Raw genomic sequence first — 15,043 nt, forward strand, 5'->3', positions numbered from 1 at the left:
AACAGGGTTTCTTAAACTGAGTCTGTAAACTTTTTTGAAATTGTTTTTGATAACCATATTTCAGTATAATTGGTTTTCTTGGTAATCCTATGTATTTTATTTTGGGCATTTGAAAACATTGCTCTTCAAAATTTAAAAAAAAGAATACTAAAGTTGTATTTGTGATTTCTATTTGATTAGTTTCAAACTTGCTAGCTATATAATTATATATGCAAAATATATAAGCAATTATAACTGTTAAAAATAAAGCGTTAAAGTACTATTCTTCAAAATTAAAAAATATTAGTTATGTTTATGATTTTTATTTAATATTTCAAACTTGCTAGCTATATAATTATATTAATAGCTTAACTATTAAAATATATAAAAATTGTTCTTTGAAATAAAAAATAAATGTTACATTTATGATTTCTATTTGATTAGTTTCAAACTTGCTAGCTACATAATACATATGTTACATATGTGATATATATTAACAATTATAACTTAAAAACATTCTTCAAAATTAAAAAAGAATAAATTATAGTTATGATTTCTATTTGATTAGTTTCAATCTTACTACCTATATATAATATATAATACATGAATAATTATAATTGTTTAAAAAAATTAAAAATGAAACCATGGTTCTTCAGAGTTAAAAAAATGAATATTACATTTATGATTTCTATTTGATTAGTTTCAAACTTGTTAGCTACATAATTATATATGTAATATATGATATGTGCACAATTACAACTGTTAAAAAATTTAAAAACTAAACCCATGGTTCTTCAAAATTAAAAAAAAAGAATGTTAAAGTTATGTTAATTATTTGTTTGATTAGTTTCAAACTTGCTAGCTGTATAATTTTAAATATGTAATATGTAATGTATTAACAGTTATAGCTGTTAAAAATAAAAACATTGTTCTGAGATTTCATAGGCTTCCCCAGACTACCAGGGGGACCCAGGACACAGAAGAGTTTATGAACCCTTGTTCTAGAAGATGGGGGTAGAGAGGACCACAAAGGAATAATGAAGACATTTGAATATCCTTTCTGTTATTTTCTGTATATGACTATGATCTCTGTTGTAGGCTCCTAAGGTCATCAATTCAGAGCTGGAAGGGACCTTAAAGATTGAGTCTAACCCTTTCATTTTACATATGAGGAAACTGAGGGTGAAAAAGGTTAAATGACTCCATAGGAACATAGATTTAAGGCTGGAAGTGATGTTGGATGTCATCAAGTCCAGCCCTTCTTTTGACAGGTGACAAAACTGAGATCTAAAGAGGTTACATGCCCAAGACCACACTGCTAGTGAGACAGGATTAGAACCCAGGACTTCCTGGTTCCAAGTCCATTGTTTTATCCATAATACAGTGTTGCTCCCCAAGACTCCATCTACTTTCTTGGCACCTGTGTTTATAAAACAGCTGTTGTACAGTTGGCCCTCTGCCAGCTTCGCTTTTATGGGACAGAGTATTGGACTTGGAGCCAGGGGGACCTGCATTTGAATCCTGCCTCAGATACTAACTGTGTGACCCTGGGCACATCACTAAACCTCTGCCTCAGTTTCCTCATCTGTAAAATAGGGATAATAATAGCACATACCTCCCAGAGTTATGAGGATAAAATGAGATGATAACTGTTAAGTGTTTAGCACAGTACCTGGCACATAGTAAACATTATATAAGTGTTAGCTGTGGTGGTGGTGGTGACGATGATGATGATGATTGATGATGCCGCTGATGCAGATGATGCATAGAGAGATGGGCTTGGAGTCAGGAAGACCCTCATTTAAATCCTGCCTCAGATACCAGCTGTGTGACCCTGGCAGTTCAGTTAACCTCTGTGGCCCTCAGCTTCCTTATCTGTAAAACGACTCTTAAGATCCCAACATGCTCTAAATCCATGAGTTTCTGTCATGGTGGACAGCCAAGTATTTAAGAACCAATTTATAGATAAGGTGGCTCAGAGAGGGGGGAGAGATATGTGAGGAGAGACTGAATTGAATTTAAAACTGTTTAGTAGCCCTGTGTTTAGTGACATCTTTGTAGAGAGACATGGGGAGTCAAGGACTGACCTGCCTGTGTGTGCTGGGGGTCTCTAGGGTGGCAGGGAGCTAGGATGCTTCCCGTGCCCTGATGGGGCCAGCCTAATTTCCCAGATTATTTTTCTCTTTTTTTCTGTTTTCTCCTAACTCTGGCGTCCTAACTCCCTTCTCCTGTCCCACCAGGGCAAGTCTCAGTTCAGCGGGCCATTCTGGAAGTGCAGAAACATCGAAGCCGGTACCCAGATTCTGTGACTAACTTTGTGGAAGAGGCTGTGGTGAGGAGGGAGCTGGCAGACAATTTTTGCTTCTACAATAAGAACTATGACAAGTTAGAAGGTAAATACCACCCCTCATACCATTATATGGGAATGGGGGAGTTCAGGAAGTCAATACTGCCTAATCAAATGAGATAATAATATTTTTAAAAGGCTTTGCACAGTACCTGGCACATAGTAGGTGCTTAATAACTGCTGTTTCCTCCTCCCCCACCCCCAAGTGCCATATATTACTCCCCTTTGCCTTCTCCTGTGGTCATACCCAGCAACTCATGATCACCTTCATATCTTCTTTCTCCATTTGTTCAGTTTATCTCTTTTGATCTAGATCCAGACTTTTAATAATTCAGCCTAAGATTAGGTTAATTGCGTTATTTAGCAGGGCCTTAGTGAAGAACTTGCAGACAAATAAAGTTCTCAGGGTTTTTTTTTTCACATGAACTATTCTTGAGTCAGATCTCTGCCACTGTGTCCCAGTGCCATTTATTTTTTGAACCTAACCATGGGACTTTTCATTTATTGCTTTTAGTTTCAGCCAATTATTGTAACCTTTTGGTTGTTCTGAATTTTGATTTTTGTGATTCAAGTATTCATCATTGCTTCTAGCTTTGCATCATCTGTACATTTAGTAAGTGTGCTATGTAGGTTATCTTCTAAGTTGGCAAAAAATTTGAACGGGATAGGTCCAAGGACAGAAGCATTCCATTAAGCCTCCAGATTGGCATGGGTTCATTAATCAGCTCTGGGTACAGCTGTTCAGATAGTTACAAAGGTACTAAATTGTACTAACACTTTATTTTGTGTACAGGAAATAAAAACTTTGTCAAATGCCTTGATGAAATTAAGATGTATTTATGACACTGCCTTGATCTAGTAACCCTTTATAAAAAAAAAAGGAAATTAAGAACTTGGCCCAAATTGTTCTTAGTGAGCTTGTCCTAACTCCTTGTGTTTGATACTTTCTTTTCTAAGAGCTCATAAAATATCTGCTTAATAATCTGTTTTCATGTTTTGATTATTCCTCTCCCCTTTTAAAAATTGGGCCATCATTTATTTCTGGTCTTTGGACATTTGTCTTGCTATCCATGATTCTCATTCTCTCTCTCTCTCTCTCTCTCTCTTTCTCTCTCTCTCTCTTTCTTCTTCTTCTTCTTCTTCTTCTTCTTCTTCTTCTTCTTCTTCTTCTTCTTCTTCTTCTTCTTCTTCTAAAAAAAAAAAAAAATCCGTCCGTCTCCTCCCCTCCCCCTTTAATTTCAAACAAATTTTTGTAAAAATCCCTTACACATACCTACCTAGTCTGGCAAAACAATTTCCCACATTAGCCATATCCCAAAACATATGTCTATTGCATTTAAAGTTCATCACCTCTGTATCAGGAGGTGAATGGCACGCTTCTTCAGTCTTTTGGACTCTTGGTTTAATCATTACATTGATTGGAGCTCTGAAAATTTTCAAACTTATTTTTCTCATGATGTTATTGTATAAATTGTGCCTGTAGTTCTAATCATTTTGATTTATATCAGTTCATAAAGAGCCTCCCAGTTTCCTCTAAAATTGTTTTTTCTCATTTCAAATGGCATAATAATGTTCCATTAAATTCATATACCACATTTGTTTATCATTCCCCAGTAGAAAGATACCTCTTTATATTCCGATTTTTGGCTACTGTAAAAAGAATGGCTTTAAATACTTTTGTACATGAGGTTTTTTTTTCTTTTTTCATTTCTTTAGGGGTGTAATCCCAGTAGTAGGGTCAAAATGTATGGCACAATTTAGTAAATTTCCTGGCAAAGTTCCAAGTTGCTTTCCAGAATGATTGGACCTATTCACAGCTCCATAAGAGTACACTAATGCAGCTGTTTTCCCAGAGCCTGTCAAACATTTTTCATTTTTCTGTTTTGCCATCTTTTCCAATCTGATACATGTGAGTTGGAACTTCAAATTAAAGTTGCTTTAATTTGCATGTCTCTCATTATTAAGTGATTTAAAGTATTTTTTTCACATGGTAGCTTATAGCTTGAATTTCTTCCTTTGAGAACTATCTCTTCATTCCCTTTGACTAAGCTAGTGGTCAAAGCTGCTGGGGCATGAGTTTTCGTCTTATAAATTTAATCAGTTCCTTATATATCTTAAAAATGAGACCTTTATCAAAGAAACTTGTTTCAAAGATTTTTCCCAGTTAGCTGTTTCTCTTCTGATTTCCATGTTTATGTAAAGAAATTTTAATTTTATATAATCAATAGTCAGTGAACATTAAGAACCTACCGTGTGCTTAGAGGCTGTCTCTCTCACTTGTCGAGTCATGAACTCTTCCCCATCTGTAGATCTGAAAGCTAATTTCTTCCTCGCTGTCCTCTAATTTATGATATGATTTTAAAACTAAGTCATATATCCATTGGAGTTTATCTTGGTGTATGGTGTGAGGTGTTGGGCTAAACCTGATTTCTGCCAAATTGTGCCCCAGTTTTCCCAGCAGTATTTTTCCCCAAATAGTGGGTTCTTTCCCCAGTAACTAAGGTTTTAAAATTTAACAAATATTATTGTGGGGGTTTTTTGCTTCTCTATTTGACTTCTCTCTCTCTTTTTTTAACATGTAGCAAATCATTTTAATGATTACTGTTTTGTAATATAGTTTGAGATCTAGCATCATAGGACCACTCCCATTTCCCACTTTTTTTCATTTGAATTTCATTACTATTTTTATAGCTCTGTGAATTGTTCTTTTGGGAATTTAATTGGTACATCACTGAATGACTCAACCTAATCATGAGCAATTAATATTTCCTTATTTAGGTCTGTCTTTAATTCTGCAGAAAGTTTTGTAATTAGATTCAGAGTCCCTCTGTAAATCTCTGAATATACATTCCTCATATTTTATAGTTCTGTAGTTATTTTGAATTGAATTTCTCTTTCTGGCTTTTCTTAGTAGTTTCTGGCTTTTCTTTGTTGGTTATATACAAGCTGATGATTTATATGGATTTATTTTATCATCTGCAACTTTGCTGGAATTAGTTATTTCAATTAATTTTTAGTCATGTCATCTGTAAAAAGCAATACTTTTTTCTCTTTGCCTATGCTTAGTCTCTTAATTTCTTTTTCTTAATTTTTTTTTTGCTATACCTAACATTTTTAGGACTGTTAAATAGTAGTTGTGATAATGAGCATTCTTGCTTTATCTGCTTTTATTGGAAAGGCTTCTTAACTTTCCTCCATTACATATAATGTTTGCTCTTGAATTTAGATAAATGCTATTTACTATATTAAGTAAAGGTCTGTTTATTCTTATAACTTCTAGAGCTTTTAGTAGAAATGAGTGTTGGATTTTGTCAAAAGACTTTTTGGCATCTAGTGATATAAATCATAGGATTTTTATTATTTATACTATTCATATGGTTTTATCATATTTATAATCTTACTTATGTTGAACTAACTCTATATTCCTGATATAAACCCAGCCTGGTCATAGCGTATAGTCTTTAACATATTTTTTAGCCTACTTTCTAATTTTGTACTAAAAATGTTTGCATTAATGTTGACTAGAGATATTGTTGGGTAGGTTTCTCTGCTTTGTCTCTCCTGGTTTAGGCATTAAGACTATTTTCTTTTCTTATTATTGCAGTTTGTATAGTATTGGAATTAATTGTTCTTGGAATGTTTAATAGAATTCACTTGTGATTCCATATAGTCCCGGAGTTTTTTTCTTTAGGAGTTAATTTATGGCTTGTTCAATTTCTTTTTCTGATATTGTGCTATTTAAATAGTCTATTTCTTCTTTTGTTAATCTGGTTATTATTAAACTGTATCTCTAAGTTATCAGTTTTGTTAGCATATAATTAGGGAAAATAGTTTCTAATGATTCCTTTACTTCCAATTCAGTTGCTGTAAATTCTGCTTTTTCATTTTGATATGAACATTGTTTTTCCTTATTAGTTTTTTTAAACTAGATTTGCTGTTTATCTCTTTCATTAGTTTTTTTTTTTAAACCAGCTCCTTTTTATTTATCAGTTCACTGGGGGTTTTTTTGCTTTCAATTTTGTTAATAATCCCTTCTTTAATTTTCAGAATTTCTAGTTTGTTACTTAGTTGGGGATTTTTTTTTATTTGTTGTGGTTCAAGTTTTTTTTAAATTACATGCTAAATTCACTGATTTGTTCTTTTCTCCTTTTTTGGTAAATTTTTAAATTTTAAACTTAAATACAGAATGAGAAAAAAAAACATTGCCATGTATACAGCAGACCATAAGAGAGGACTCAATATAAAACAATCTTTATGCCCCAACATATGGTCAGTTTTTGTAAAGGTGCAATGTTTGACTGAAAATATAAATTCTATTCTGTTTCCATTCAGTAATTGCCTGAAATCAATCATCTATAATTTTTCTAATATTCAGATCCTTAACTTCTTTGTTGTTTATCTTTTGGTTAGTTTTATCTAGATCTGAAAGGGGTACATTAGGTTCCTCCACAGTTATACTTTTCTTATCTATTTCTCCCTCCAATTTGATTAAACTTTCCTTTAAGTATTAGGTACTTTGTTGTTAGGCATATATCTATATGTTAAATGTTGATATTGATTCATCATCTTCAGTGCCTGTAATCATAATATAATTTCTCTGTTTATCTCTTTTTATCCTTTTTTACATTCACTATAGCTTTGTCTGAAATCATGATTTCTACTCCTGCTTTTTTGAGTTCCATCTGATTTTGCTCCAGCCTCTCATTTTTAACTCAATTAACCGTGAATCTTTTTTGTTTTGCATGTGTTTCTTGTGACCAACATAGTCAGATTCTGCTTATCTTTTGGGTAAATTCATCCCATTCATAAATTTGTCAGTTGTGTATTTCCCTCCATCCTGTCCTCCTATAAATTTTCCTCTCTTTGTTCCCATCTCTCTTTATAATTAAGAAGGTGCTAGAAGAGCAGGAATTTATTTGTGATCTGTGAGTCTGTTTCTTCTGTTATAGATCTTCTTCCCTCATTCTCAATCCCAAGTTTTTACTCTTTCATCCTTTTATTTTAATCTTCCCTCCTTCCAACATTTGAGATTGTTTTGTTTGGCTATCCTACTTGTCCTTGTTCTTTCCAATTTCCTTTTCAATGTATTTCTATACAGAGGTTTCTTTGTTTCGGGAGGTGGGGGAGTTAATTGTATTTAATCTTCCTTTATCCAGTCCAGATGAAAATGAAGTTCATGGGATGCCTGTTCCCTTCACCCCTTCAGCCATGGCTGTATACTCTCATCTTAAGCAATTCTGTTATGCAATAGCATTCTCTTTCCCCTTCTTCCTCCTTTCTTCCCCAGTATAGTCTCCTGTTCCTCCTATTTTTGTCTTCTGAGACCACAAAACTAGAACAAGAATAGCCATAGACCACCTCATTTTAATTTTTCTCTATGACCCTTAAATGTATTGGAGTTCTAAGAAGACAATTTTTTTCTCATCTGTTGACATGTAAACAGTTCATCCCCACATATTCCCTTTCATTTATACAATGGTGCATACATTTCTGTGTTTCTCTGGGCACCTTCATTTCTATTTCTAATATCCACTCAATTCTGGTCTTTTTCATCAGGAATACTTGGAAATATTTTATTCCATTAAAGGGCTATTTTTCTCTTGCTGTAATATGCTTAATTTTTTGCTAGATAGGTTTTCCTTGGTTGTAAATGTTTATCTCTTGCCTTTTAGAATATCATATTCCAAACCCTGCTCTCTTTTATAATGTCAACTGTTAAGTCTTATGTAATCTTTATTGTGGCTCCTTGTATTTGAATTCCTCCCTTTTGGCTACTTGGAGTATATTTTTCTCTGGCCTGGAAGCTCAGGATTTTTGTTATGATGTTCCAGGGAGATTTCATTTGAGGATATCTTTTTTGGAAGCAATTGCTGGAATCTCTTTTCACTTTGCTTTCTATTCCTAAGAATTCTGGGCAATTTTCATTTATAACTTCATGAAAGCATATGGACTTTTTTCTGATCATAATTTTCAGATAGTCTGATAATTCTACACTGTCTCTCTCTTTGACCTGCTTTCCAGGCCACTCGTTTTTAATACTGTATTTCTTAAATTTTCTTCTGACTTTTTTCTTCTTCATTATTTTGGTTTTGCTTGGATATTTCTTGTTGTATTATTGAGTCTTTGTTTTCTGTCTGGCCTATTCTAATTTTCAGGGCATTCAGTTCTTTTGGGAGTTTTCTGACCATCTGTTTCCTTACCAGTCTTTCCTCCCTACCTTTTCAATTCTGTAGCTCTTGTTTCATTTTCTTTCGGTATTATTACTTGAGTTTGCGGGCTTGATCTCCACTTCAGGGTTTACCTGAAAAGTGTCTCTCGAAACAAGTTATTTCTTCATGGTGTTCAGTTTTCCTTGGTTTGTTTTATGGGAAGACACTTGATCAAGCTCTGCAACAGAATGGGGCATACAAGGCCTGACCAGGCCCCTTTTTCAAGGGACTGATTCTGTGTTGTGCTGTGCCTGGGGGCTCCCTGTTACCATGGGCCTCCAGGACTTCTCCCTTACAGGATGCTCCTGGGGCACTTCCCTCTGGTACTAGAATCACAAGTTACTCCTGTGCTGGACACCCACCATAGGCTTTAGAGACTACTCAGACTGGATTTTGCCCAAGGACTTTCTCCCACAGCTTATCTCACGTCACTGATGCCCTGCGGGACCCTGCCTGGAGTTCCCTGAGGCTGCTCTCTCTGCTTAGGTAGGGCTAGGTTGGAGCTCTACTGGGACCCACGCAGCCCCAGGCTCTGTTTTTGGGGAGTACTGGGCTGGATCCAAAATGCCTTGAGGCTGCTCCCTCTTGAGCTAGGCTCAGGCAGCCTGTCAGCCCCCACTTTAGGAAAGGTTTAGCTGGGTTCAGCCTCTTGAGAACTCAGGCACAGGATGCTGGAACTGCTCCAGGAGCCCTCAGCCCACCCAGTTTGTCAATCCCAAGATCTGTGTAAGACTCAGTGGAGCATAGAGGTGATTCTTTCTATTGCGTAGGAGAGTGGTGCATCTCTAAGCCCCTGTGGGGGGTTGGAGGGGGATGTCCCACAGTCCTCCCTGCTGCCTGTAAGATCTGTATTTCTTCATTGACCACACATTCTCAAAAATTGTTGACAAAAATCATTGACTCTCAAGGTTGAAGGTTATCTAGTCTAAATGAAACTTGATCTAGAAACCCCTCTATAAGAATTCCCATATAAAGAAACTCCCTCTTCTAATGCTAATAGCATCTTCTCTGCAGCTGTAGTCTTAGAGGATTGTCTAGAGCACTGAGAGGTCTGCCAAGGTCACATAGCTAGTATCAGACATTGGACTTGAACCCAGCTCTCTCTGACAAGGCTACCACACTGTTTCTCATAATGATGATGTGACATTTGTAAGCTGTGCGGATAGAGGGCCGGCCTCAAAGCCAGGAAGACCTGGTTTAAGTCCCCCCTCAGAGTCACATTGGTCGTATGAACCAGGCCAAGTCATTTAACGTCTCAGTAGCTTTTGACCTGCATTGGTAGAGGGAATTTCCTACCCCTGTGAAATCACAGGTCTAATAGAAACAGAAACAACTGGCATTCCTATGGCACTTTGGGGTTTGCAGAGCTTTGACACATTATCTCATCTGCGCCTTACACCAACCCTGTGAGGTAGGCACTGTGGGTTATTACTGTCCCTTTTCTATACTGAGGCTGAGAGAGGCAGAGCCCCTTGCCCAGGGTAACGCAGCCAGGAAATGTCAGCCAGGATTCCTCAACCAGTCCAGTCGTCATCCAGACTCCTTTTGAAGACTTCCAGAGACCCACAACTTCCTGAGGTGACCCATCCCAGTCTGGGACAGCTCCTTATTTATAGCCCAGAAGGCTCGGAGTTCACTTTAAAAGCTGTAATGCACATCTCCTTGTTATTTCAAATTGACTTAATAGTGCATTTGTAATAACAGCCATTCCAAACTTTCCGTCCTCCCAAAGCCTCCCTGTCAACCCTCTTCTTCCTCCTTGCACATGAACTTGGCTTGATTCTCTCAGTCACCTGGGAGACAGCTCCTCAACATTTTTGGCTCTGCATCCATCAAGGCATTCAAAGGGGTCCATGCCGTGATCTCATCTTGTATTTCTAGCCTGTCGTTCAGTCGTTTTTCAGGTGTGTCCAGTGCTTTGTGACTAGGGTGGTTTGCCATTTCCTTCTCCAGCTTGTTTTGCAGATGAGGAAACTGAGGCAGACAGGGTTAAATGACATGCCCAGGGTCACACAAGCTAGTAAGTATCTGAGGTCAGATTGGAACTCAGGAAGATGAGTCTATCCTGATTCCAAGTCCAGCATCCTGTGCACCATGGCGCCACCTAGCTGCCCCATTTCTAATCTCAGTATTCCTCTTACAAGTACCCCAGGCTCCAGACACATACTACTACTCTTTCTAGAACACATTCTGTACTTTCCTGTACCCACTTTTGGGGGGATCATAACGTGTCCTAACATTCTAATTCTATGGTTTCTCTCTCTCTACTTCTCTCTTCTTCCCTCCCTCTCTCAATGTGTGTGTATACGTGTATAATACATATATGTGAGTATATATAATACATATGTATTCTGTGTATATATGTAATGTTTTATAGGAATAACATTGTATCATACGTGTATATACACTCATTTTTGAGGCAGCTGGGTGGCTCAGTGGCCAACCCAAGGGGTGCACTGGCTAGAGTGCCAGGCCTGGAGTCAGGAAGACTCAACTTCATAAGATCAAATCTGCCCTCAGACACTTACTACTTGTGTGACCCTGGGCAAGTCACTTAACCCCGTTTGCCTCAGTTTCCTCATCTATAAAATGAACTGGAAAAGGAGATGGAAAACCATCTCAGTACCTTTGCCAAGAAAACCCCAGATGGGCTCATGAAAAGTTGGACATGACTGAAACACAGCCACGGTGACATTTCAACCAGATTGATCAGATGAGAAATAGCACCTCTCGATTATACGGTTTCCGCATTGCCAAGTCCCTTTGTTGGTTCTTTCACCAGTTGGCCGTTTCAGCGCCCAGAAGCATAGAGTGTGGTCAGAGAAATAGGACATTGTGCTTATGGGGCTTTCAGGAAGGTAGAGTAAAATGGATAGTTGAATGCTCAGTAATTATAATGACCAAACTTGTCTATGAAGAAGAGATTTTTAAAATGTACTTCCCACCCATCTGTGCACAGGTGGGGGCCCGTGGATATGGAACATTAGATACACTGTCAGACTCAGTTGATATGTTGCTTAGTTTTGCTAAACTGCTTTCTCTCTCTCCCCCCACCAACTTTATTTATTCTTTTAAAAGGGATAGTTCCCTGGATAGGGAAAGAAGTGGGGAGGGATACCTTTGGAGATGAAGTTGTGAAAATAAAAGATATCCATAAATGTTGGGGCTTGAGGATTTGCTTTTCTCCCTTCCATTCATGTGAATCATTGAAGGTTGATCGTGTACGTGATGGGGAGAGAACCGATGAAAAGTGTCTTTGGGCTGGTAAATTCTTGGCATTTCACAGTAAGATGGCCCTTCCTCCTCCTCCCACAGACACCCATTGGAGAGTAGGTGGCCAAGGCTTAAGGGAGGGAAAGGGAAGGAGAGCTAATATGGGAGTATTGTTCATCTCCAGGTGCTTATGATTGGGCCCAGACCACTCTGAGGCTCCATGCCAAGGACAAGAGACCCCATCTGTACTCCTTGGAACAGCTGGAGTCTGGGAAGACACACGACCCACTCTGGAACGCTGCGCAGGTACTCTGCCCGCCCATGGTCACATAAACATTCCCTTCTCACTGTCTACACCTCCCCTCTTCCCAAACCTGGGTGAGGCACAGCATATAGTGACAACTCCCAGACTGCGCTGACAGGGATACCATAGAGGGGTCTACAGTCAATGTGCCCCCATTCCTCCAGTCCTGATTGCTTTCCAGTGGCTCTTGTCAGGCACAAATGTCCCTTCTGAGAGACAGGAAACGGACCCGGGGGACACAAGCATTTCCTTCGTTTTCATCTTTACCAAAGATAACAAACTCATCAAAACTTATTGAGAGGCTTCTATCTGTACTCAAGGAAGTCTGTACCTCTATCCTAACTTTCACCTTTGATTTTCTTCAGACCCATTTACCCAGAGTGCGAAGACACGGCTCTCTCTTGTCCCAAAGGGATTGTCCAGTTGAGGTCAGGACTGCTGGCTGAGGCCTGCCTAGCATGCACAGCTATTTTACAGTATTTGTTTTTCTCCCTGAAGATGCAGATGGTGAAGGAAGGAAAGATGCATGGATTCCTCCGAATGTACTGGGCCAAGAAGATTCTGGAGTGGACCCGCTCCCCTGAGGAAGCCCTAGAGTTTGCTATCTATCTCAATGACCGGTTCCAGCTGGATGGCAGGGATCCCAACGGCTACGTAGGTGAGGATGGTTATCAGTTAGCTAGGAAGAGATTGTACCGAGCAGGCCCCAGAGGTCCTGAAGGCCCCTCCTTTTGCGGTCTCCTGCTTGACCAAAGATGAGCACTGCTTCATTCGGAAAAAGTATGGATCTTAAGTGATAGACGACAGAGGAACTATTTATTAGGTCAGGGAGGGAAGAAGGGAGGGTAGAAAGGAAGGAACAAAAGGAGGGAAGGGAAGGGAAAAGGAAGGAAGGGAGGAGAGAAGGAAGGAAAGGAGGAAAAGAAGGGGAGTGGAAGGGATGGAGAGAGGGAAGGAAAAAAGGGGAAAGGGAGAGAAGGAAAGAATGGGAAAGGGAGGGAAGGAGAGAGGGAAGGAAAGAATGGGAAAGGGAGGGAAGGAGAGAGAAGGAAAGAAAAGGGAGGGAGAGAGGAGGAAGAAAGGGAGGAGGAAATGAAGGAAGGGGGAAGGAAGGGAGGAGGGAAGAGAGGGAGGAAGGAAGCATTTCTTAAGTGTCTGTTATGTGCTAAGCAGTTCACAGAGATCTCACTTTATCCTCACAGTGTCCCTGAGAAGTAGGTGCTATCATTATCACGATTTTACAGTTGAGGAAATGGGGGATGATGGAGCTTAAGTCACTTGCCCAGGATCAAATAGCTAGTCAGTGTCTGAGGCTGGATTTGAACTCGGATCTTCCTGACTCCAGCCCCAGTTCTCTGAGAGGAAAAATGCCCAAGAGCACAAAGGTATAGGACAGTTAAGTATAGGCTCATAGAGTTAGAGCTAGAAGACCTGAAAGACCTTCTGGACCAACCACTTCATTTCACAAATGAGGAAACCAAGGCCAGTGTGTTGTTTTTCAGTCATGTCCAACTCTTCATGACCCCATTTGGGGTTTTCTTGGCAAGGATAGTGGAGTGGTTTACTATTTCCTTTTTCAGGTCATTTTACAGATGAGGAAACTGAGGCACAGAGGGTTAAGAGACTTCTTCTAATCTATACCCTTAGAATCCCTGCCTCTTCCTCAATATACAGCATGCCGTAGTGGAGGGAGCACTCATTAGAGTTGTACTTAGAGGAAATGAATTCAAATCTTAACCCTGCTATGTGCTGACGACTTCTCTGGGCCGCAGGTTTGTCATCTGTAAAAGGAACAGGTTGAATTAAGTGACTGCTAAAGTCCTTTCCGCTCTAAATTTATGCTTTTAGAAAGCTTGTGGCAGCCCTTAGACCCTCAGATTGGCTCAGTCTATAAGAATGCTAGACCGTTAGGTTGAAAGAACAGAGTTCAAATCCTGCCTCAGACAGTAGCTATGTGACCCTGCTTCTTTGTGTAAAATTGGGGTAATAACACCCCTCCCCAGGGTTATCGTGAATCTGTTTGTAAAGCACTTTGCAAACCTTAAATCAGTTATACGGGTGACGATGTTACTGTTGCCATTGTCCAGGATAGCCTTGGGTTGATTTCCTTCAGAAATTCATTGGAATCTGATGTTCAGAATTGGCTCCTGTAAGAAATTACCATCAAGTGCAGTCAAACCAACACTTCAAACCCTGCTTTTGGTCCCTGGGGTAGGGGGGACTTTCCTCCTCTTGAAACACCTTCAGAAAAGGAAATGTAGCCTTCTCTCTGGTTCTGCTGTTTGCCCAGTGAGTGAGGGGAAAGTACAGGGCAGGATGCTGACAGCTGTTGAGGATGGAACGAACGACTTCCTGTCTTTAAAAACAACCACAACCGTAATTAATAGCGTTTATGTAGCACTTTTAAGGTTTGGAAAGCGCTTTATAAATATTCTCCCATTTGATCCTCACAACAACCTGGGAAGTAGATGCCATTTATTCCTAGTCTTCAGATGGCTTCAGAAGGCTGAGAAATGTTGCATTACTTGCCCAGGATCACACAACTAGTATTAATAATAATAACTAACATATATATATATTGCCATACACACACATAACTATAGTGTTTACCATGTGCCAGGCACTGTGCTAAGTGCTCTACAATTATTATATCATTCGGCCCTCATAGCAATCCTGGGAGGTAGGTGCTATGATGAACTCCATTTAACAGATGAAGAAATTGAGGCAAACAGCGGTGACTTGCCCAGGGTCACACAGCTAGTATTATTAATCATAATAGCTAGCATTTACATAGCACTTCCTCTGGGTCAGGCAGTGTGTTAACTGCTTACAGTGATCTTATTTGGTCCTCACAACAACCCTGGAAAGTAAGTGTTATCATTACCCACCCTCATTTTACAGATGAAGAAACTGAGGCTACAACTTACCAAACATCATCACAAAGCTAGTCTGAGGTTGGATTTGAACTCGGGTCTTCCTGACTCCGGGCTT

The 15,043-nt window shown here is 39.0% G+C and overlaps 1 protein-coding gene across 2 annotated transcripts in view; it reads left to right on the top strand.

The window, feature by feature from the left end:
• Positions 1-15,043, top strand: part of LOC118840215 (deoxyribodipyrimidine photo-lyase) — a 29,838-nt gene that overhangs the window by 13,434 nt on the left and 1,361 nt on the right. For both annotated transcript variants that reach the window (XM_036747712.1, XM_036747714.1), the window contains 3 exons: positions 2,220-2,372; positions 11,933-12,054; positions 12,551-12,710. In XM_036747712.1, coding sequence (XP_036603607.1) covers positions 2,220-2,372; positions 11,933-12,054; positions 12,551-12,710 — 435 coding nt within the window. The remainder of the gene's footprint in view (positions 1-2,219; positions 2,373-11,932; positions 12,055-12,550; positions 12,711-15,043) is intronic.

The sequence above is a fragment of the Trichosurus vulpecula genome, chromosome 2 (assembly GCF_011100635.1).
Source record: "Trichosurus vulpecula isolate mTriVul1 chromosome 2, mTriVul1.pri, whole genome shotgun sequence".
In the NCBI taxonomy this organism is placed as follows: domain Eukaryota; kingdom Metazoa; phylum Chordata; class Mammalia; order Diprotodontia; family Phalangeridae; genus Trichosurus; species Trichosurus vulpecula.